At 36.2% G+C, this 24,503-nt stretch overlaps 2 protein-coding genes across 5 annotated transcripts; both read left to right on the plus strand.

Moving 5' to 3' along the window:
* Positions 1–5,156: 5,156 nt before the first annotated feature.
* On the plus strand, positions 5,157–7,390 carry LOC107771011 (uncharacterized). Of its 3 annotated transcripts, XM_016590347.2 has the most exons (4): positions 5,164–5,288; positions 6,009–6,706; positions 6,981–7,094; positions 7,241–7,390. In XM_016590347.2, the coding sequence occupies exons 2-3, from the start codon at positions 6,077–6,079 to the stop codon at positions 7,062–7,064; spliced, it is 714 nt and encodes a 237-aa protein (XP_016445833.2). In that variant the 5' UTR covers positions 5,164–5,288; positions 6,009–6,076; the 3' UTR covers positions 7,065–7,094; positions 7,241–7,390. The 3 variants fall into 3 exon arrangements, with proteins under 3 accessions (XP_016445839.2, XP_016445833.2, XP_016445826.2); XM_016590353.2 differs by having other exon boundaries at positions 5,157–5,237; positions 6,981–7,390; XM_016590340.2 differs by having other exon boundaries at positions 6,981–7,390.
* Positions 7,391–21,118: 13,728 nt separating this feature from the next.
* LOC107801522 (uncharacterized) lies at positions 21,119–23,157 on the plus strand. 2 transcript variants are annotated; one of them, XM_016624861.2, is made up of 3 exons: positions 21,119–21,247; positions 21,998–22,646; positions 22,920–23,157. In XM_016624861.2, the coding sequence occupies exons 2-3, from the start codon at positions 22,017–22,019 to the stop codon at positions 23,001–23,003; spliced, it is 714 nt and encodes a 237-aa protein (XP_016480347.1). In that variant the 5' UTR covers positions 21,119–21,247; positions 21,998–22,016; the 3' UTR covers positions 23,004–23,157. The 2 variants fall into 2 exon arrangements, with proteins under 2 accessions (XP_016480347.1, XP_016480348.1); XM_016624862.2 differs by having other exon boundaries at positions 22,001–22,646.
* Positions 23,158–24,503: the final 1,346 nt, after the last annotated feature.

The raw sequence follows: 24,503 nt of genomic DNA on the forward strand, positions 1-24,503 counted from the left end.
CTTGTCAGGAGGAGAGACTCCATGATTTGTTGATTCTGCGGGTGGTCATTAGTTTCTACACATCTTTGTCGTCGTGGCGGTATTTTGAGAGTTGGAACATGACTTATATGCGTCATGAGACATATTGCGGTCATCAGATTCGTGAAATTCCAGTTATTATGGTCGGAGGATGTTATTATGGCAAATGACTTATATGGTGCATGGTGTGATTTCAGCATAGGTGCATGATCATGTTTTGGTACAGTGTGTTGTGATTGATACGGTGTTCGTATGATAGAATCAGGTCTTGTAGAGAAATTCGGAGGTTGGAATTTGGTTCTAAGGCTTATTGACTAAATAAAAGGGAGGATCTTCAGTCTGACTCAAGATAATGTGTTTAACTAGATTGTGGTGGCACATGTAGGTGCACTAGGTGTTATACAGTGATTTTGGACAACTCTAGAGCAGTCCTTAGCACGTACGAGGACGAACGTTTGTTTAAGTGGGGGAGAATGTAACGATCCGACCGGTCATTTTGAGTTTTAGCACGTCGTTCAGTGGTTTGAGGCCTTTAGTAGCTTCACTTCAGGTATTATGACTTATACATGTGATCGGAATTGAATTTCGGGAAGTTCGAAGGTGATTTGGAAAGCAAATTCTAATTTCGAAAGCTTTAAGTTGGAAAAATTGACTAAGGTTTGACTTTTGAGTAAAGACCTCAAAATCGGGATTTTAAGGTTCCAATAGGTTTGTATGATGATTTAGGACTTGGGCGTATGTTCGAGTTGAGTATCGGGTGGTTTGGGAGCATTTCGGCGCATATTATGGAAGGTTGGCATTTTGGATGTTTAAGAAATTCTTATGTTTGATTTGAAATGCATTTTGTTGTTATCGATGTCCGTTCGAAGTTCCAAGCCTTGGAATAGGTTCGTATCATGATTTGTGGCTTGCACAAAAAATTTGGCGTCATTCCCGGATGTTTAAGTGTGATTCGGATGCGTTCGATGAAGTTTGAATATTTGAAAGATTAAAGAAAGGTTTCGGTCATTGATTCGTAATTTTGATATTTTTTGACGTGATTTGAGGCTTTGACTAAGACCGTATTGTGTTTCGGGATGTGTTGGTATGTTTGGACGGGGTCCTGGGGGCCTCGGGTGCGAATCGGATTGGAAACAGATCCAGTTTGGACTTGGAGGAACAGCTAAAGCTTAAGGCTTCTGGTGTGATCGCACCTACGAGGTTATGGCCGCAGGTGCGAGACCTCAGAAGCGGCCCAGTCACAGAAGCGGAATGGGGCCTGGGATGAAGACTCGTAGAAGCAGAGAAAAATCCGCAAAAGCGAATTCGCAGAAGCGGAACCTTGTCCACAAAAGCGAAGCGCTGGGGGCAGTGGTGTGTTCGCAGATGCGATGGTTGGATCGCACCTACGGGACCGCAGATGCGGTCAAGTGGCCGCAGGTGCGATGATCGCTGGGCAGTGGTGCTTTTTAATCAAGACCTAGCTCTCATTTATCTCATTTTCTCTTGGGTTGACCAAAGTTGAGGAGCTATTTTGAGGGGGTTTTCATCGAGCAACATGAGGTAAGTGATTCCCACCTATTGCAAGTTAAATACTTGGATTATATAAGGATTCTTACATGACAATTTATGGAAATTCATGGAAATTGTGGGATTTTAAGAGGAAAAACCTAGAATTGATAATTTTGGATTTTGACCATGATTTTGCAAAATGAAATTGGGAATAAATTATATATTTGTGTTTGTAATGTTATGGGTAATGTTTATCTTCAAAAAAATTCAGAATCCGAGCACGTGGGCCCGAGAGTTGATTTTATTGACTTTTCGAGCGAAGTTGGAAATTGTTATAAATTGTTAAATTGTAAGCATTGAGGTATATTTTGATTTAATTGCACAATTCTTGACTAGTTTCGAAACATTTGGCTTGGAATTGAAAAGTTAGATAGGCGTTGGAGTCGGTTATGGAACTTCGGAGCGAGGTAAGTCTCGTGACTAACTTTGTGAGGGGGAAACTACCCCTAGGTGATGTAATTGTTATGTTCTAATAGTTGTGGGTGCTACGTACGTACGAGGTGACGAGAGTCTGTCCGTAGCTAAAGCATGTTTATGTCCGGGTAGACTTATGACTTTACCATGTAATATTTGAAATACTTAAATCCATACTGATGGCATAATTAATTGAAATTATAATTGAATTGATTTAGAAATACATGCATATACGTTAGGCCGAGCCTTATCACTTTGAGTTGTTGGCTAGTTATTTGAGAAATAGTAAAGGATTATATTCACCTTGTACTCATGTACTGTATTGTAAGCACATGTCTCGTGATTCGACAACTTCCTTCCTTTCTTGTGGAGTGGGATGAACGCTTCGGCAGTATAATAGATGCATCTATGGTTCGTGCCACTCAACCCTCGGCAGTGTACACATTATTCTTGATCGGGTCGAACGACCTCGGCATAATCGTGCGTTATATCGCTGGTAGTCCGAACAAACACGAGATTATCTTTCTGCTGATACCCATCATTTTATATGGTATCTCTTATTCATTGATATTGGCACTTGACATTTTTTGAGCCGTTAAGGTAGGATATAAGATTGAGAAATTCATACTTTGAAGTAAATAATTGGAAGGTTATGTAACTTACACATTTACCCCGTTATCGATGTGCACTTCATATCTGTTGTGAATTATTATATTATTTTATTGGACCTCTAGTAAGTGTCAATGTCGACCCCTCGTCACTACTCCTCCGGGGTTAGGCTAGATACTTACTGGTATGCGTTGATTTTACTAATGCTGCACTTCTGCACTAAATGTGCAGGATCTGACAGGTTTATTTGGTGATCATCTTGGCGCGTAGGCGCACCTGTTGAGAAGACTTTATGTGAGCTGCATTCCAGGCTACGCATCGCAGTCCACCAAGTCTCCATCGTACCATTTATTTTATCATGTCTTATTTACATTCTGGACAGATGTTGTATTATTATTGTACTCTTTAGAAAATGCTCATGCAGTTGTGACACTGAGTTTGAGGGTTATACTAGTTGATGCTTATGGTTTCGTATATTATTAACGCCATTCTATTCTTTTATAAACTACAAATATTGTATGTTCCAGTAGATTTTGAAGTGTAAAACTCTTTCCTTATTAAAATCTATGATTTCGAAAGTAATAAAATGGGTAATTAAATTGATAAATCACCGTTGACTTGCCTGGCGGCGGCGTTAGGCGCCATCACGACTTATAGTGGATTTTGTGTCGTGACAATAAGTCACATCTCCCCGAGGTTCCTTTTCCTGAAAATTAAGAAGTAATTAGAGATATATATATATATATATATATATATATATATATATATATATATATATATATATATATATATTCAGTTTAGCTTACTTGTAAAACTAAGAATATTTTATAATGAAATTACCATTCACAAACGATGGGCTACAAAGATAATTGAACATCCAGTATGCAACGCTCCATCCTTAGTAGAAGCTTTGTTTAACTTTGCATGTTCACTCTTCTTCTCCTTACACTCAGGGGTGTTCTACTTCGCCAAGAGCTGACTTCAGATATCTTCACGTATCCAATCAGGCCTGGTGCTACCTCTCCTAGCAACATGATGTGAATTTGATATCCGCTTCTGTGCTCTCTTTTCGAAGTTCTCATTCACCATATTTTCAAGTGTAGGCTGCCATACGCATCTAACCTGCAAAATTGAATAAATAATATTAGACGAATGAGGATAAGTATTAATAAAATTAATTTATTCTTACCTTAAATTGTTGCCACATATTCGTTCTGATCTGGTACGGTATCTGTCTCGAGGAATTCTACATGTCATGAAAAAATAGCTTCATAGATTCCACCACCATATGAGTGTCCTGAAATGATGGCAAATTTCAGTATTGGATACATACAAGTATACTTGCCATTTTCACAAGAACGTCTAACTAAAAAGAAGAAAAAAACTAATTAATCTAAACAAGTAAATTTTTAACAAGTCAGTATATACATATTTTATTGCAAAATTTATTGCTAATTTATCTATACCATATTGCAAATTATATAGGTAATTTATACATACTATTTTGCAAAACTAATGCAAAAACAAAACCTGAAAAACGACCAACGGATCTGCTGCCGAACCACCACCGGAGGGGAGATGAGCTGTCATATTCCTGCACCAAAAGCGAGTTAAACAACTTGGGAATAAAAAATTGGGGGGAGGGGGGCTGGACGAGGAAATGGAGCGGGTCAGGGAGAGGAAGTGTGAGAGAGAGGGAAATCATATCTTATATGGTTAGATTAGAGGAGAAAATCAAGAAATAGAGCGGGTGGGGGCAGAAGACAAGAGGGGAGGGGAGGGAAAAAAACTAGAGAAGAAAGAAGAAAAAACGGGTTAGGGTTGTATTAAAAATAGATTTGCGACCAAATCGGTCGCAAATTTAAAATTTGAATTTTCGAATTGTGACTGATTTGGTCGCAAATTCCGTTGACCAGTCAGACCTCGTTTTTTATTGCAGATTCCGACCAAATCGGTCGAAATATTTAATTTATTTTTTTTAATTTTAATTTTTGCGACTGATTCAGTAGCAAACCATAAAAAGAATTTTACGGTATTTTCTGCATAATTGAGCGACTGAACCAGTCGCAATTTTGAGCCAAAAATTAAAAAAAATTAACATGTATTTTTAATAAAGTTTTCGACCGAATCAGTCGAAAATTACGATAGAATTATTCACTTCAAACTTATTGGCCTTGAGTGCAGAAAAATATTTGTTGCACTTCGAACCTTTTGGCCTTAAGTGTAAAAAATTATTATTTTATTTTATAAAGTGGGTATAAGTTCAATTGTAACCCCAAAATCGGGTATAGATGCAAAAGCCACACCCTTTAGTGGGCTGGCCCATAGGCCCATTCATCATTTTTATTTTTGAAGAATTACCCAAATAGCCGCTCACTCTATCACTTAAACCAAAAATAGCCAATGATTATATAATATATGTATAATTTATGTATTATATATGTATAATTATATATAATTAATATATAATTTATGTATATCAGTTAGAAAAAGTAACTCATCATTTTTATTTTTCCTGTATATATTCAATTATTTGTTGCAGGAACAAAATATATATTCCTTCGCACAGTTCCCAGACCATTCTAGAACTTTTGTGACACAATCGAATAGCCACTTTACTCCCACTTTCGTCTTCATCCGAGAACGTAGGTTTCCTGTTCATGATCTCTTTCTAATATTTCACCTTATACTTGCTGGTAAGTTTTCAGATCATCAGATGTAGAATTGGTATAAACTGACTTTCAAAGTTTCTAAGATTACACTTATTCTAGCTTCTAAGGTTCAGAATTTTGAGATTTTATAAAATAAAAGCTAAGTTGGCTTAGTAGAATTAAAAATTGGCCGCCATTCACGTGATAATAAGGCCTGAATTAAACTTCTAATGCTTGTGCCTTGGGGATAATCATCCTATTATATATTGCAGTACACTCTCAAGTTCTTCACGTTTTAAGATATGACTATTCATATACGGTGTGTGCATTTGACTGCAAGCTCTTTGATTTCTCCGTTTTTTGAGATTAAATAGAGAAGAAAATCTTGAATAGTGTATGAGTTTGTGTACATGCAATTGGTGACTGTTTCACTACTGTGTCAAAAATTATTTGATGATGAAGCAAGCTCAAATATTTTATTGTGTTAGACCAGACCTATCCAAATTCAATCTGAAAGGAATACCAAATCTCCTAAGATAATGTAGGACCTATCCTAGTTCTTTCCTCTTGTAACCACAATTTGAATTCCAATTATAGATTATATAGTTACTGCAATTGTAATTATCCACATGCTGTAATTTTATCTGCATAAAAGGATCGAAAAGAGACTCAAAGAAAGTCAAGGAAGTCCCATTACATAGGCTAACTTGTTCCTTATGTTTTAGCTTTCTTTCTTCACTGTGTTTATGCTTTAATAAATCTCAGGTCCTCAACATATGAGATTTTCTTGAGGGTTTTGGAATAAAACTTGCATCAGTTATCAGCCAAACAAAATGACTACTTCTAAAGAAACCAAATTGAGCATGAAGCTTTTGATTGACACCACGGCTCGCAAAGTCCTATTTGCTGAGGCTGAAAAAGATTGTGTTGATTTCCTCTTTCACATTCTCTCTTTGCCAGTGGGAACTGTCACTAGACTTCTTAAGGAGAAAGAAATGAAATGTGGATGCTTGCCTAACCTCTACGAAAGCGTCGAAAATCTTAATGACAAGTACATTCAATCGAACCAATGCAAGGATATCCTTTTAAAACCCAAATCTTCAGTTGGGAATATCACGTCAGTTCCTTTTCTATTGCTTAATGACGTTCCGACACCTGAGAGGAGTTTCTATTGTTGTTCCAACAATAGTGGCCACTTTACTGTTTCTGATGACCCTAGTGCTCTATGTCCTACTTGTCAGTATAGTATCTCAAGAAAGTTGACGTATGTTGCTCCGCCGGATTCAAAGGAAGCTGAGGCAGCTACTGGTGGTTTTGTGAAGGATGTAATCACATGTATGGTGACGGATGACTTAGTGGTTAAGCCCATGTCCACCATTTCTAGCATTGCCCTTCTCAACAAGTTTAGTGTCCGGGATATTGCTGTGCTGCAGGAGGAAGTAGTAAGTATTGGAATGGAAGAGGTAATCAATTATACTGTGAACTTAAAGAATTCATATACCAACACTGTGTTTTAATCTGTTGTAGCATGTTTTTAGGCTTCCAATCTCACATATTTTGATCAGTTGCATATTGTTTGTTTAGGTGACCCAATAGTATTAAAATATGTTTACACTATTCATGTGTTTGAAAATAAGCTCAATAAATTTTGCTTGTGTGATATGTCTTTTTGTATTTCCTTTTTTCTTTGGGTAAGAAGTATTTCCTACTTAGTGAACTCCCACTATCATTTTGCAGGCGCTGGAGTTGCTGAAAGCATCTTTCGAGTCGAAAACAGTTCTGACAAGTGTTTTCATGAGCCGCATAAAAATGGAGAAATAGTCATAAGAGAAAATGGAATTGGGTGTTTCAGTTGAGTAATTGCCTTAAGTAGTAGTGGTTTTCTTTTGTTTCATTCCCGCTTGAGTTGATTCTGATTTGTAGGTTCATCTATTGTTAAATCGTACTTATGTATAGCTTGAGCTTCTTATGTCCTCTGTTTTCATCTTGTGTTACAGAGCATAGCTCCCTTGCGCTTCCACAATAGTCGCTATGAGTAGCCATTGGAAGTTTGTAAGAGTAACCTTGAACATCATTGTTCAGCCACTTAAGTTGCTCAGATTTCGTGTCTGTTTATCCACAATGCAATTCCTATGGTTTGGTTTTGACTTCAAGTTCTTCTGAATGGGCTTTGCCTAAAAATAGGGATTTTTATACAAATAGTCGGTGGAATTCATTACTTTTTTTTAGACGGTATATACAAATTATATAATGATTATACATATGTTACATATTTGCCTTTGTTTAATCACGGCTATTTAGGTTAATTCTGCGAAAATCTTTTAGGAAGTCATGTACACATCCCCACATAATCGTATTTTCCGTACCTATATCTTATTGAGAGGTCAAACTACACGTATTCCAAGCACTTTACATTACAGCTCCTACTGCTCATGCAATTCATACAAGCGAGTCAACCTGTAGCTAGGACCCAATTTATGGTTTCGTATCCTCCCTGCCCAAGATTGTATATTCATTTAAAGCACAAAAAGAGAATGGACGAAGAATGTCACTGTATAAGTACAACTTGTTTGTCATGAAAAATATTGTGATTATGGATAGTGAATTTCAAGTGGATGTGGAGTGTGGACTCATCACTCATATCCACTTTGGCAACAAATGTAGTACAAGTGCAAATTGAATTCTAGATGTGGGAAAACAACTGTTGGAATAGTGATTAACAAGTTATCTATTGAGCCCAAGATTGGACAGATACCATCCCATGTTCTCCATAGGCTGTTTAAATATGGCCATGGCAAAAGTGAATGGTGTGTAGGACCACGATTTAAAACATGCTTTTGTTCATTTGCTTGCACCTCTGCATTCCCCATTGTATTGCTAAGGTGAAGGTGAGTTTTAATTTCATTGCCAAAAAAGAGCAAAATAATTAGGAAAATATTGAATGAAACAAACGTCTTATTAACTGAGTAGGTTAGTTAGTTAGTCGGCTATTTATGCATAAAATGTCCTATACTATTCCTTGGTGCATGATGCATCTGAATACTACGTTTGTGCAGGCACAGAAAATCCAATTGTCATCTCATCCAAATAGACCTTTTCTATGTTATAATTAATAATGTCCCTACAACATTTAATCACTAGCTAGCACTCTAATGGAGGAAGGCAAAAAATATTAAAGCATACAGTGTCGTGGTTAGTTTCTTTCACTTGAGGACCTCAAAGGAGGTAATGTCTCCTTTGAAAATGGGAAGAAATGTGAGATCATTGGGGTTGGAAAGGTTCGTAAGATTGATTCTCACTCTATTTAGAATGTCTACTTGATAGATGGCTTAAAATACAGTCTAATTAGTGTATCACAACTGTGTGATAGATGTAACTTGGTAGCATTCACTTCTACCAAATGTTTTGTGATTAATCTTACCACTAACAAGATTATTTTGCAGGGAAAAAGAATGAACAATATATATAATGTAGTTATGTCCACACTTTCAGAAAATAAACTCACTTGCTTAAGTGTGATGGAAAATGATCCCCTCCTTTGGCACAAGAGACTTGGACATGCCACTCTGAGTCAACTCAACAAATTAGCCTCCAAGGACCTGGTGATAGGGCTGCCTAATATCAAGTTCAAGGAAGACAAAGTTTGTGAGGCTTGTGAAAGGGGGAAGCAGGTAAGATTCTCTTTTAAATGCAAGAAAGTGGTAAGCACCACCCAGGACGATGGAGCTGGTCCATATGGATCTCTGTGGTCCAATGAGAACATTAAGCAGAGGTGGTAAAAGATATGTGATGGTGCTTGTTGATGATTACTCTAGGTTTACTTGGACATTATTTTTAACATCTAAAGATGAAGCATTTGACATGTTCACTTCTTTTGTTAGAAAAACTCATAAACAACTAGGTAATCAACTTGCGTCAATTAGGTCTGATCATGGCACTGAATTTGAAAATGCTAAATTTGCTGAATTTTGTGATGAGCATGGCATAGATCATAATTTTTCTGCTCCTATGACTCCACAACAAAATGGAGTAGTTGAAAGAAAGAATAGGACACTTGAAGATATGGCTAGGACTGTGCTTCTTTCTAGTGAATTGCCCCATAGCTTCTGGGCAGAAGCTGTAAATACTGCATGCTACATCATAAATAGGTGCATAACTAGACTTCTTGTAGAGAAGACTCCCTATGAGTTACTTAAAGGGAGAAAACCAAACATATCCCATCTTAGGGCATTTGAATGCAAGTGCTTTGTGCACAATAATAGATAAAGACTCCCTAGGTAAGTTTGATCCCAGAAGTGATGGGGGCGTATTCTTGGGATATTCTTCACATAGCAAAGCTTATAAGGTCTATAACAAAACATCTATGTATGTAGAAGAAAGTGTTCATGTGGTTTTTGATGAAACTAACATTTTTTATGAAAGGCAGGGACATGATGATGAAGCAATTGGGCTGGTAAGAATCTCAAATGAAATGACAGCCCAGACTGAAGCTGCACTAGAGGAAGGAACAGGTGATGGAACACGTTCTTCCACCTATGGCAACATGACAAGGGGAATAGAACAAAGAGGAAATTATTCTCAAACCTCAAGGGAACATGTCCATGAACCTGTTCCACAACAACAAAGCATTGAAGGAACATCAAGGGAAAACCAGTTGGTTGTAAAATCTTACAAGTATCAAAGTTCTCATCCCATTGAGAACATAATCACTGATCCAACCTCTGGAATCAAAACTAGATCTTCATTAAAAAATCTTTGTGCTTTTGATGCCTTCGTATCTCTTATTGAACCTAAAAATATTGTTGAGGCTTTGCAGGATGCAGACTGGGTAAATGCAATGCAAGATGAACTCAACCAATTTGAAAGGAGTCAAGTTTGGCATCTGGTACCAAGACCCAAGGACAGATCATTAATTGGCACAAAATGGGTCTTCAGAAACAAACTTGATGAAGATGGAACAGTTAGAAGGAACAAGGCAAGATTGGTGGTTCAAGGATATAGCCAAGAAGAGGGCATAGACTATGATGAAACCTTTGCTCCAGTTGCAAGGTTGGAAGCAATAAGACTCTTCATAGCCTTTGCTGCTTACATGGAATTCACGCTTCACCGGATGGATGTCAAGAGTGCCTTCCTCAATGGCTATCTCAAGGAAGAAGTGTTTGTCAAGCAACCTCCTGGGTTTGAAAGCAAGGAAAGTCCTGATCATGTGTACAAATTTGACAAAGCACTTTATGGGCTCAAGCATGCTCCAAGAGCATAGTATGAAAGATTATCAAAGTTTTTGCTTGAGCATGACTAGGTAAAATTGACAATACTTTATTCTTGAAAGAAAAAGGTAAAGATCTCTTGATAGTTTAGATATATGTTGATGATATAATCTTTGGAGCAACTACTGATAAGTTAAGTAAAGAATTTGCTAAACTAATGGGGAGTGAATTTGAAATGAGCATGATGGGTGAGCTTAATTTCTTTTTAGGCTTACAAATTAAACAAAATTCAAATGGAACTATGATCCATCAGTAAAAGTATGTAAAAGAGTTGCTTAAAAGGTTTAAAATAGAAGATTCCAAAGAAATTGACACTCCTATTGCAACAGCTACAAAGTTGGATATAGATGAACCTCATTCATCTGTTGACCAGAAGTTGTATAGGGGAATGATTGGCTCATTGTTGTTTCTCACTGCTAGTAGAACTGACATTATTTTCAGTGTAGGCTTTTGTGCAAGATTTCAGGCAAATCCAAAGTAGTCTCACTTGACTGATGTCAAGAGAATTTTGAGATATCTAAAAGGCACCACTGATCTTTGTCTATGATATCCAAAAAGGCAGTAATTTCAATGTAGTGGGATATGCTGATGCTGATTATGCAGGTTTTCTAGTGGATAGAAAGAGCACCTCATGTATGGCACACTTTCTTGGCTCATGTCTTGTGCTACCAAAAAGCAAAATTCAGTGGCCTAATCTACTGCTGAAGCTGAGTATGTTGTTGTTGCTTCATGTTGTGCTCAATTATTGTGGATCAAACAACAATTAATGGACTTTGGAATTGATGTTGGTTGTATCCCCATTTTTTGTGATAACACTAGTGCAATTAGTATGACTAAGAACCTGGTTCATCACAAGAGAACTAAGCACATAGATGTTAGGCATCACTTTTTTAGAGATAACTATGAAAAAGGGTTTGATAACTGTGGCATTTTGTGCTACTAACAAGCAAATAGCTGGCATCTTCACAAAAGCCCTAAGTAGATATCACTTTGAAAGGAACATGTTAGAATTAGGGATGATTAAGATCACCTAAAAGGACCAGTTCAAAATTCACAATTAAAAAAAATGGTTAGAAAATTTGTAAATTATGTATATAATTAGATTAAATTTTGCTCAGTCTCATACTTTCAATAGTATACTTTTGTGTCATGTGCTAAAATAACTCATTAATCTCTAATGATATTTTCTCTATTTTGGAAAATTTAGACTTGCACAAGAGAATTCTCAGTGAAGAACCTGGTTCATCAAGATAACACGGTATGTTTTCTACACTCTGCATAATTTGAAATAATAAAATTTGGATGATGAGAAGAGTCCTACCTAAGTCCAAATTCCTTTTAAACTTATCCAATATAAGTGAACCAGTTCCGTTCAAAAGAATCCTAACCAAATTAAACCACCTAGATACTAGGGAAAGACTCCACCATCTCTTCAGAACTGACAATTCAGTTTGATTAGACTTTTAAAAGTCTGAAAAGCCTGCCGTTATCCATTAATTGCCCCCTTTAAATTAATCATCATCATTTCTGTCTTTATTCCAAAATTTTCAAGCCGTCGAAATACTCCCAATCTTCTCTCATCCTTCAAATTTCAATCTACCTCTCTTTTTCTTCCATAACCAAGCATAGCAATGACTAACCCTTCTGAAAACCCCGGCATACCCCCACCATGCTCCTCATCTTAAACCACTCCTCAACCTAAGAAAAGAAGAGTTAAGATGCATGCTCATAAGACAGTGGCTGAGAGTGAATTATCAAAGAAATTAGACGCTCAATTGAAAGCTAGCCAAGCCCAAGAACCCCAGAATTCTGAAGAATCCTTCAAGTCTACTACTGAGGGGGTAGGAACTGGGTCTTCTGATATAGAACAGGTAACCTCTGATCCAATTACTACTACTGAAGTCATTTTTGAGTTTGCTGAGAATCTGGAGAACATGCTTATTCTGGTTGGATCTGTGGTTGATGTAGAATCTTCTGAGTCCAGAAGGATTGGGGTAAAAATAAAAAAGAAATAGGAAAGGAGAGTGGTGGTGCTCTTAGTAAAGAAAGGGGAATGAGTAAAAGAGTGGTTGATTCTTCACCCACTCCTGATACATGTATAATGGCTGTTTGTGGAGCAGAATCAGGTAAAATGGAGGAAAGTGTGAAGAAAACAGGGGGAGTGGGTCTGGCGAAGCCGCTGATGGGCTGGTTAAACTTGGAAAAAATGTAGATGAACCTGGTTCATCAGTAGAAGAAACCCCCGCAGACCTATTGAAGAAAGTGAGTGAGAGCTACAACCCAAAGAAGAAGAGAACTTTCAAGGCTAAGATCCCTGGCACTGCTAGGGCAAACAAGAAAAGGAAGGTTGCTCCTTCTGATTCTTCTGAAAATCCTCCCACAAGAGGAAGAGCCACAAGAAGCCAGCTAAAGCAGAATGAGGCAGATTTGCAAAAAGCCTTAGAAGAAAGCAAAAGAAAAGCGGTTGCAAAAGGGAAGAAAAAGATGATTGAGCATGTTGAGGCTGTTGATGTTAATAATATGGATCTGATCCATCAAGATAAAGATGGGATTTAAGAAATGGTGGTTCAGACTCCCAAACCCAAGAAAGCCAAGACTTCCACTAAGAAGTCTATCTCTATGTCAAAGTCTGTTGAACTATCCACCATAGCAAAAAAGACCAGGTCTGCTGTGAAGACCAGGGGTGGGCATTCGATACTTTGGTTCGGTATTTAAGAATTTCGGTTCGGTATTTCGGTATTCGTTTTATCAATTATGTATACCAAATATCGTACCAAAATATTTTGATATGGTTTGGTATTTCTTATTTTTGGTTCGGTACGGTTTCGGTTTAAACCAAATCTTTACTATCTCCCCCACTCAATTAACTAATGTAATCCATGTTGATCATTGTTCTAACACATGACTATTTTCTTTTTAAAGTAGGATTACTTCATTAGGAGTCTATCAAAAACATTACTACTGGATCAAAAACATTACTAACAAAGCCAAGTACATTACAGTGGGACTACAGTTTATATTTCAGAAGTTGTCATAGCTTTTTCAAATAAATTGTCATGCTATGTTATGAGGCTTCTGCCTATTCAAATCTGTAGCACATCGGGCTGACTGTCTGTACACTTTTCATCTCTACTTCAAGATTTCTGGAAGTTCTTAATCAGCTTGGTGGAACCTTGCTAAAGCCTAAGGGTAAGGAATTAGGGAATTATGGGTTTTGGAATTTTGGGGTGTGGGCTTAAGGTTATTGGGCTATAAAATAAAAATAAAGTTGGACTTGAACTAAACTATTTCGGTATTTCGGTATACCGAAATACAAAAATATCAAAAATCTCATACCGTATACCGAACCGAATTACCGAAATACCAAAATTTCTATACCGAAAAAACCTAAATACCGAAAAAATCGAAACCAAAATACCAAATTAATTTGGTTCGGTTCGGAATTTGGTTTTTAGGATTTTATGCCCACCCCTAGTGAAGACAAAAAAAGTGAAATCTGTTAAGGGAGAAGAATGGAGTGGAGAGGAAGAGGAAGATGATTCAGATACTGAGAAGGACAAGATGACCAAGAGGACAATTCTGAAGGGTAGACTCCTCAGGGATTTGGAGGAGGAAGGAATGGTGCTACTGTTGGAGAAATTGGGATTGCAAGGCTGGAAGGACATGGTCCTTCAGATAGATGGCAGGTTGGTCAAGAGTGAAATTGTTGAATTTATGGAAAATGCTGCAGTGAAGGATGGACGGGTTACCAGCTTGGTGAAAGGGGTGCAAATGTCTTTCAATATGAAGGAGTTGAGTGAAATTCTAAGTGTACCTGCTGAGGGATACAATGACTACACAAAGCTTAAGTGGCCAAGCCTAGAAAACCTTCCTACTGCCCTATCAATTACCAGAAAATTCAGTGACTATGAGGAGGAACTTGAGCCCAAGGCTGTGTACAAGAATGAGATGAATCCATCCCACAAGGTGTTGTTCGAATTTGTCAACAAGTGTGTTCTGCCTAGACAGGAAAGGAGGCACATTGCCAACTTCATGGACTTGGTTCTGATGGAGTGTTTGGATAGTGGGAGGCAGATCAATTAGCCTGGATTTATAATCCAGATTCTTGATAGGGTTATAAATGGATCCAAGACTCATGTCATTCCCTATGGCTTCATTCTCACAGTTGTGCTTGCACATTTTAATGTGCCTTTGAAGAAGTGGGAGGTGTATACAAGCAAAGATTACTTTGGGGTAAATACTCTAATTGCTTGTGACTATGAGGTCCATGCCACTCTTAATGAACCTGGTTCATCCAAGAAGGTACCAGTCACTAGAAAGGTCAGAGCCTTGGTGCAAGAAAATAGGGCTAAGAATGCTGAGATTGAGAGGCTGAAGAAGAGGTTGTCATAGGTGGAGACTGAGAGAGAAGCTCTCAGAACTTAGCTGGCAAGAGAAAAGGAGAAGAATGATGGCATTCTTTAGAATATGCTGAAACTCCTCCAAGCCAAAAACCAAGCACCTAGTTCTTCCCAGCCTTAAGCCTCCTAGCCTAATGTAGATCAACCAGTGACCCAGTTCGGGATTTTTTTGTTTCTTTTGCTCATGTTTCCAGTGTTTTTATTTTTTCTTATGCTTTGTGGTAGAATCTTATCAATCATCAATGAAATTCACTGTCTTTTGCTCTAACTGTTTGTTTATATTTCTTTGATGGTTAAAATTCTTAGTGATTCATCAATGAAGGTTTGTTTTGAAAATTGACAAAGAAAGCTCAAGCATGAACCAAGTCCATCCCTTCTGTGTATAGACACAGGCAGATTCGAGCATGTGGGATGCACGTGAAGGAGATAAGCTTAACTTGGTATAATTGATATCTCGTTATCGAAAAGGTTGCATAATTAATAAGTAGAAAGACTTCTTAATCAAAGAGAACACTATCCAAGATAAGGGAGGAGTTAGAAATTGAGATCAACTAGAACTCTTTCACCAAGGAAGAGTAGCATTAGAACTCTAGTTATTTTCTACTCTACTAACTCTATAAATCACAGGATGTTCTCATTCTACAGGGACGCATAAAAGCAGAAGGTTAAACGTGAATTGAGAGCAAAATAACAAGGCATTTTGCAAGCAATTCGTGTGTGATTCAAGTGTGCAAACCTGAAGCTACATGAACCAAATAGAAGAATCAGCTCCAAATGTCTGTCTTTTGTTCTAGTTCAATTGTAGTAGGTATTTTCATATTGTACCTTTCAGCTTTATCTAGAGGTAATTGTAATAGGTACTCAGAGTATTCAAGTTAGAGTTAACTTGAAGTTGTCGCAACAGTTAGAGGATGTTTGCCACAACGGGATTAGAGTTAATCCTAGATTTACAAAAGTGGTTTGTAAATGCAGTTTTTGGCTTAGTGATTTAGTGAAAGAGTTTGGGAAATTCCTACTGGGAAGTAGGTCGTGGTTTTTCACCTTTTGAGCCAGGTATTTTCCACGTAAAATATTTGTATTTTTACTTTCCGCATTTATTATTTTAGTAATAGTAGGTTAAGGAACACATAGAGGAACTCAGTCCTTCTATAATTAGTTTAGGCAAAAAATTAGGTACCACACAAATTACCCCTCTTTTGTATGGTATTGAAGTTAAAAATACCAATTGGTATCAGAGCAGGTTATCTTTGAAGAGACTAACACCTTAGGAGAAGATCAACATGAGTGCACCACCTGGAAACTGGGAAGGGCAATCAACTGCTAGGCCACCACTTTTCAACGGCCAGTATTACTCTTTATGGAAAAACATAATGAGAGATCACATCATAGGAGAAGACTATGAGATATGGGACATTGGCACAGATGGCCCACTGGTTACCATGAAGATAAATGCCGAAGGAGAAAAGGTAGCAAAGAAAAGAGCTGACTGCACTGCTAACGACGTGAGGAAATGGGAGAAGAATGCTAAAGCCAAGAAATGATTTATTTGTGGACTCGGTCCAGATGAGTACAGTAGGATCCAAAGTTATACCACTGCTAAGGAAATCTGGGACACTTTGCAAGTGGCCCATGAAGGAACTCCTCAAGTGAAGAGGTCCAGAGGAACATTACTATATTCTCAATATGAGAATTTCACCATGAAGGAAGGGGAAACCATCCAAGAGATGTATACAAGGTTCACCACACTGACAAATAAACTAAAGTTTCTTGGAAAGATTATTTATGAAGAAGACAGAGTTGGGAAGATTTTGACAAGGGTTCTGCCAGTTACTTGGGAGAGCAAAATCACTGCCATTTAGGAATCAAAGAACATTGCCACTCTTAAATTGGATGAGCTAATTGTCAATCACACTACTTATGAACTTAGAAGGCAAACCATAAAGATGGATGTACCCAAGAAGGAAAAGAGCCTGGCACTCAGAATCACTGAAGGTTTTGATCTAGAAGATGATGAAATGGCTATGATCACAAAGGACTTCAAGAAGTACCTAAAGAGAGGAAAGGGTCCTTCAAGAAGTGGAAGCTACAGCAAACGAAAGGCTCCTGAAAGGCAAACCAATGAGGGATGCTACAACTATGGTAAGACTGATCACCACATCAAGAACTGCCCTCAATGGAAAATTGAATGGAAGAAGGAAAGAGCTGAACAAAGAAACAGGAAGAAGGAACAGGTTTAACCCAAGAAGAACAAAGGATCAACAAAGGCTATGGTTGCTGCTTGGGGAGAAAGCTCAGATGAAAGCTCATATTATGAAGATGGAGATGAACAAACACTTATGGCCATTGGATAATCTTATGAGGAATCTGAGGTAAGTGTAATTCATCTCAAAGACAAGATTAAATTTTTCTCTACACAAAGGCTATCTGAATTACTTCTAGATTTCATTGTTGAATCTGAGGATGTAAACAATGAAAACGAACAGTTGTCTAAGGAATGTGTGATTTTGAAAGCAAAGTGTAAGAACCTGGAACTTAGGGTTAGTGAGACTATAAGTGAAAATACTGCATTAAAGAACCAGATTCATGCATTTGAATCAAATGTCCTAGAGCTTAGATCTGAAAACCTAAAACTGAAATTAGGAACAAGTAAGAAGACAATTGATTGCACACAACTCACTCTAGAAGAAAATGTAGGTAAACTAAAAGATGAGTTGTATAAGAAGGATGAGCAGGTTACAACTTTGAGAGAGGATCTAGGCAAAGTCAAGCATGAACTAGACAGAACTTGTAAATGGAACAGGTCCTCCGATGCACTTTCATGGCTACAGGAATATCATAGTAGCAATAGAAGAGGACTTGGCTTTGGGAATATGCCACCTAAATGGGATTCTAAAAGTAAGTACCTTACACTTCCTTAGAACAAGATTTGTACTCACTGTGGTAAAACATGTCACTATAAAAGTGAATGCAATGCAAAAGAAAAGGCAAGCCAAAAGAACAAAGAATTTGCTAAGGGAAGAATAAGCTACCAAGTTGGGCTAAAAAGAATCTGATTCATCAAGCCTATAGAAAGGGACCCAAATTACAAATTGGCTCAGCAGTTAATCAGTTGGCACTTGGCTCAGCAGAATTACAAATTGTCCCCCAATACGCGATACATTCCTATGGTTTGGTTTTGACTTTACGTTCTTCTGAATGGCCTTGGCCTAAAAATAGGTTTCGTATCCTCCCTGCCCAAGATTGTATATTCATTTAAAGCACAAAAAGAGAATGGACGAAGAATGTCACTGTATAAGTACAACTTGTTTGTCATGAAAAATATTGTGATTATGGATAGTGAATTTCAAGTGGATGTGGAGTGTGGACTCATCATATCCACTTTGGCAACAAATGTAGTACAATTGCAAATTGAATTTTAGATGTGGGAAAACAACTGTTGGATAGTGGTTAACAAGTTATCTATTGAGCCCAAGATTGGACAGATACCATCCCATGTTCTCCATAGGCTGTTTAAATATGGCCATGGAAAAAGTGAATGGTGTGTAGGACCACGATTTAAAACATGCTTTTGTTCATTTGCTTGCACCTCTGCATTCCCCATTGTATTGCTAAATAAGGTGAGTTTTAATTTCATTGCCAAAAAAGAGCAAAATAATTAGGAAAATATTGAATGAAACAAACGTCTTATTAACTGAGTAGGTTAGTTAGTTAGTCGGCTATTTATGCATAAAAGGTCCTGTATATATATTTTATATATATATATATATATATATATATATATATATATGAAAGTGATATTATATATATAGCGACATTTGATTTGATTTTGAAAATATTATATCTATAAATTAAGTATGGGATCAGCTTTATTTTTTTAATAAATAAAATGGGAGGACAGAACAGCGCCTCAAGATACACTAAATTATTCCTTGGTGCATGATGCATCTGAATACTACGTTTGTGCAGACACCGGATTTTGAGAGTGGTTATGGGTTGTTTAGTATTTTAGTTACAAAAATATTTATCACTTATTCTGTAACTTCTATCTTTTACCATTTAATTGAAGAAAATTTCGATTCAAAAATACTAAAATGAGTAATTAAGTTAATTAATTATGATTGACTTGCCTGACAGCGGTGTTAGGCGCCATCATGACCACTAATGGATTTTGGGTCGTGACAAAAGAAAGATGGTATTCTTAGTGAAAAAATTTCGCAACAAAGTCAAAAACAAAGATAATTTTTAAAGACCAGTCTCTCAGAGAACAAGCGGTAAAATAAATAGATTTTTACCTTCCTATACTACATATGAAACTTTATTACCCTCCCTAATCAAGTTTTAACCTAATTATATAATCATAAATAATTTACCAATTATATACAAATAAGTTTTAAATGAATATTCCTTTATATTAGGAATTGAATAAGGAATATCAATTATTTTCCCGTCCTTTTATACCTGCCCTCCTACCCCATCTCTCTCTCTCTCTCTCTCTCTCTCTCTCTCTCTCTCTCTCTCTCTCCGTCTCTATATCTCTCATTCTCTGTTTTCTCCCAATTTTTCTTCCTTTGATGTTTTTTCTTTATGCTTTCTTGTTGTATAGAGTTTTAATGAAAGTCATCAATGGATTTCAATCGTTTACTATAGAGTTTTAATCTAGTAATTTCCTTTCATGTTGCACAATTGATGTTCGAATTAAAATTTTCAATCAATAAATTTTGAAGGTGTTTGATTCTCCACAATTGACAGCCATTAAAAAGCTTCGAAGTTTTGAATTCGAATTTAGATTTTTAAAAACTATTATTTGTTTGGATTGAGTTTTGCTGCAAATAATTGAGAATATTCTTTGGAGTTTATATCTCAATTTTGAGGGTGTTTGGTGAAAATTAGACTTGATTTTGGCCGAATTTCAGATTGAAAATCGAAAAACACAATACACGTATGAAATACAATAAGTTGTATTAAGAAGAAGAAGAAGAAGAAAACATGACATACAATACACTTATGAAATTGTATTAAAGTTGTATTATAGTTGTATGTAAATTGTATTTAAGTTGTATTATATTGTAGTTATATATTTTTTTATTTGAATGTTGTATGAAAGTTAAAAAATAGTTGTATAATGTATGAATCGTTGTATGAAATTTGTATTTAAGTTATAAATACTATATTTTTACACAAAATTGTTGATATGTATCAAAATTGTATTAAGAAGGGAAGTTTTGATTGAAGTTTCAAATAGGAAGAAAAACACGCCACGTACAAAATATATATAAATCGTATACAAAATACATACAAAAGACATATTGTATAAAATTTGTATGAAAATTGTATTTAAGTTGTATGATATTGTAGTTGTATTTAACTGGGAAAAACTAATATATGAAATTTGTAGATAAGTTATAAATAAGTTTTATACTATATAATTAGTTATATACTGTTTTTAGTTTATATGTAGTTGTAGATATATCAAATTTGTACGAAATTTATTTTTAATTTATATGTTATTGTACCATAAAAATTTGTATAATGCTTCACTTAAAATATCATTTATCGCGTGAAGGTTTTTTATTTCATTAGTAAGTGGTAGAATAAAATAAAAATAACATTCTATTTTTACTAAATAAATATCGAAAATAATAATAATAATAAATTTAAACCAGACAATGTATGACAATGATAATTAAGGAAGCAAATTCTTGTAAAATTCATAGAGCCAAGTTTTCGTTAAAAGCAATTAAGGCGGCAGAATTTTTTTAACATTTCCTTATCGCTCTAAAAAGCTTTCAGCAATTAAGGCGGAATAAAAATAAGGAATGAGTAGAGGAGAAAAAAAAAGGGGTGTAATTGAATCCTCTAGTTTAAGGCACTAATAATGGATTATATATGGAGAGAGGAGACAGAGAATAAGGAAAGAGGAGAGGAGAGAAAAAAGGAAAAAAATATAACTAAATCCCTTAATCTAAGACACTAATAATGGATTGTATATAATTTGTAAGTAATGCTTAGTTAGGACGGGCAATATACAATACTAGGATAATTTTGGTAAATAAATTTTAAATATCGTATAGATAGGAAAAAAATTCTATTGTGAATGTCGCTGATCCACCCTTTAGTGGGCTGGCCCATAGGCCCACTCATCATTTTTATTTTTCCTGTATATATTCAATTATTTGTTGCAGGAACAAAATATATATTCCTTCGAACAGTTCCCCGACCATTCTAGAACTTTTTTGACACAATCGAATAGCCACTTTACTCTGACTTTCGTCTTTATCCGAGAACGTAGGGTTTCCTGTTCATGATCTCTCTCCAATATTTCACCTTATACTTGCTGGTAAGCTTTCAGATCATCAAATGTAGAATTGGTATAAACTGACTTTTAAAGTTTCTAAGATTACACTTATTCTAGCTTCTCAGGTTCAGAATTTTGGGATTTTTATAAAATAAAAGCTAAGTTGGCTCAGTAGAATTAAATATTGGCCGCCATTCACGTGATAATAAGACCTGAAAAACTTCTGATGCTTGTGCCTTGGGATAATCATACTATTATATATTGCAGTACACTCTCAAGATCTTCACGTTTTAAGGTGTGACTACTTATATACGGTGTGTGCATTTGATTGCAAGCTCTTTGTTTTCTCCATTTCTGAGATTAATTAAAGAAGAGAATCTTGATTAGTGTATGAGTTTGTGTACATGCAATTGGTGACTGTTTCACTAGTGTGTCAAATTATTTGATGATGAAGCAAGTGCAAATATTTTGGTGTATTAGATCACACCTATCCAAATTCAATCTGAAAGGAATTCCAAACCTCCTATAATAATGTAGGACCTATCCTAGTTCTTGCCTCTTGTAACCACAATTTGAATTCCAGTTATAGATTATATAGTTACTGTGATTGTAATTATCCACATGCTCTAATTTTTCTACATTAAAGGATTAAAAAGGGACTCAAAGAAAGTCAAGGAAGTCCCCTTGCATAGGCAAACTTGTTACTTATGTTTTAGATTTCTTTCTTCACTGTGTTTGTGCTTTAATATACCATTTGAGATTCGCCTGAGGGTTTTGGAATAAAACTTGCAGCAGTTATCAGCCAAACAAAATGACTACTTCTGAAGAAACTAAATTGAGCATGAAGCTTTTGATTGACACCACAGCTCGAAAAGTCCTATTTGCTGAGGCTGAAAAGGATTGTGTTGATTTCCTCTTTCACATTCTCTCCTTGCCAGTGGGAACTGTCACTAGACTTCTTAAGGAGAAAGAAGTAAAATGTGGATGCTTGCCTAACCTCTACGAAAGCGTCGAAAATCTTAATGACAAGTACATTCAGTCCAACCAATGCAAGGATATACTTTTAAAACCCAAATCTTCAGTTGGAAATATCACTTCAGTTCCTTTTCTATTGCTTAATGACGTTCCGACACCTGAGAGGAGTTTCTATTGTTGTTCCAACAATAGTGGCCACTTTACTGTTTCTGATGACCCTAGTGCTCTATGTCCTACTTGTCGGTATAGTATCTCAAGAAAGTTGACGTATGTTGCTCCGCCGGATTCAAAGGAAGCTGAGGCAGCTACTCGGGGTTTTGTGAAGGATGTAATGACATATATGGTGACGGATGACTTAGTGGTTAAGCCCATGTCCACCATTTCTAGCATTGCCCTTCTCAACAAGTTTTGTGTCCGGGATATTGCTGTGCTGCAGGAGGAAGTAGTAAGTTTTGGAATAGAAGAGGTAATCAATTATACTGTGAACTTAAAGAATTCATATACCAACACTGTGTTTTAATCTGTTATAGCATGTTTGTAGGCATCCAATCTCACATTTTTTGATCAGTTGCATATTGTTTTTTTTAGATGACCTAATAGTATTAAAATATGGTTACACTATTCATGTGTTTGAAAATAAGCTCAATAAATTTTGCTCAGTGTGATGTGTCTTTTTGTATTTCCTTTTTTCTTTGAGTAAGTATTTCCTACTTAGTGAACTCCTACTATCATTTTGCAGGCGCTGGAGTTGCTGAAAGCATCTTTCGAGTCGAAAACAGTTCTGACAAGTGTTTTCATGAGCCGCATAAAAATGGAGAAATAGTCATAAGAGAGAATGGAATTGGGTGTTTCAGTTGAGTAATTGCCTTAAATAGTAGTGGTTTTCTTTTGTTTCATTCCCGCTTGAGTTGACTATGATTTGTAGGTTCATCTATTGTTAAATCTTACTTATGTATAGCTTGAGCTTCTTTTTGTTATTTCCTCTGTTTTCATCTTGTGTTAAAGAGCAGAGCTCCCTTGCGCTTCCCTAAGGCACCTGTCTCATTTGTGTTATCAATCAGAATTTCATCGCTACTAATCACGCTCTTAAGTAAAGTCTCTTGTTTAATTCATTCATTTACGAGGAAAGAAAAAAATTCTATCAAATCAACGTTGAGACAATGTAGTCGCTATGAGTAGCCGTTGGAAGTTTGTATGAGTAAGCTTGAACACCATTGTTCAGCCACTTAAGTTGCTCAGTTTTCGTGCCTATTTATCCGCAATGCAACTCTTAACTTGACAATAGTTAATTAGTTGGCACTTGGCTCAGCAGAATTACAAATTGTCCCCCAATACGCGATGCATTCCTATGGTTTGGTTTTGACTTTACGTTCTTCTGAATGGCCTTGGCCTAAAAATAGGTTTCGTATCCTCCCTGCCCAAGATTGTATATTCATTTAAAGCACAAAAAGAGAATGGACGAAGAATGTCACTGTATAAGTACAACTTGTTTGTCATGAAAAATATTGTGATTGTGGAAACTGAATTTCAAGTGGATGTGGAGTGTGGACTCATCACTCATAGGTAGTAAAGGAGGAGAGACGGAAATACGAGAACCAAGTTTCTACTGGGATTGAAACCCTTCAAGATGAGTTGCTAGCCTTTGTGATAAGGCAGATTATTCACTTTGGCAACAAATGTAGTACAAGTGCAAATTGAATTCTAGATGTGGGAAAACAACTGTTGGAATAGTGATTAACAAGTTATCTATTGAGCCCAAGATTGGACAGATACCATCCCATGTTCTCCATAGGCTGTTTAAATATGGCCATGGCAAAAGTGAATGGTGTGTAGGACCACGATTTAAAACATGCTTTTGTTCATTTGCTTGCACCTCTGCATTCCCCATTGTATTGCTAAGGTGAGTTTTAATTTCATTGCCAAAAAAGAGCAAAATAATTAGGAAAATATTGAATGAAACAAACGTCTTATTAACTGAGTAGGTTAGTTAGTTAGTCGGCTATTTATGCATAAAAGGTCCTGTATATATATATATATATATATATATATATATATATATATATATATATATATATATATATATATATATATATATGAAAGTGATATTATATATATAGCGACATTTGATTTGATTTTGAAAATATTATATCTATAAATTAAGTATGGGATCAGCTTTTTTTTTTTTAATAAATAAAATGGGAGGACAGAACAGCGCCTCAAGATACACTAAATTATTCCTTGGTGCATGATGCATCTGAATACTACGTTTGTGCAGGCACAGAAAATCCAATTGTCATCTCATCCAACTACACCTTTTCTATGT

This window comes from Nicotiana tabacum, chromosome 22, assembly GCF_000715075.1.
Source record: "Nicotiana tabacum cultivar K326 chromosome 22, ASM71507v2, whole genome shotgun sequence".
Lineage (NCBI taxonomy): Eukaryota > Viridiplantae > Streptophyta > Magnoliopsida > Solanales > Solanaceae > Nicotiana > Nicotiana tabacum.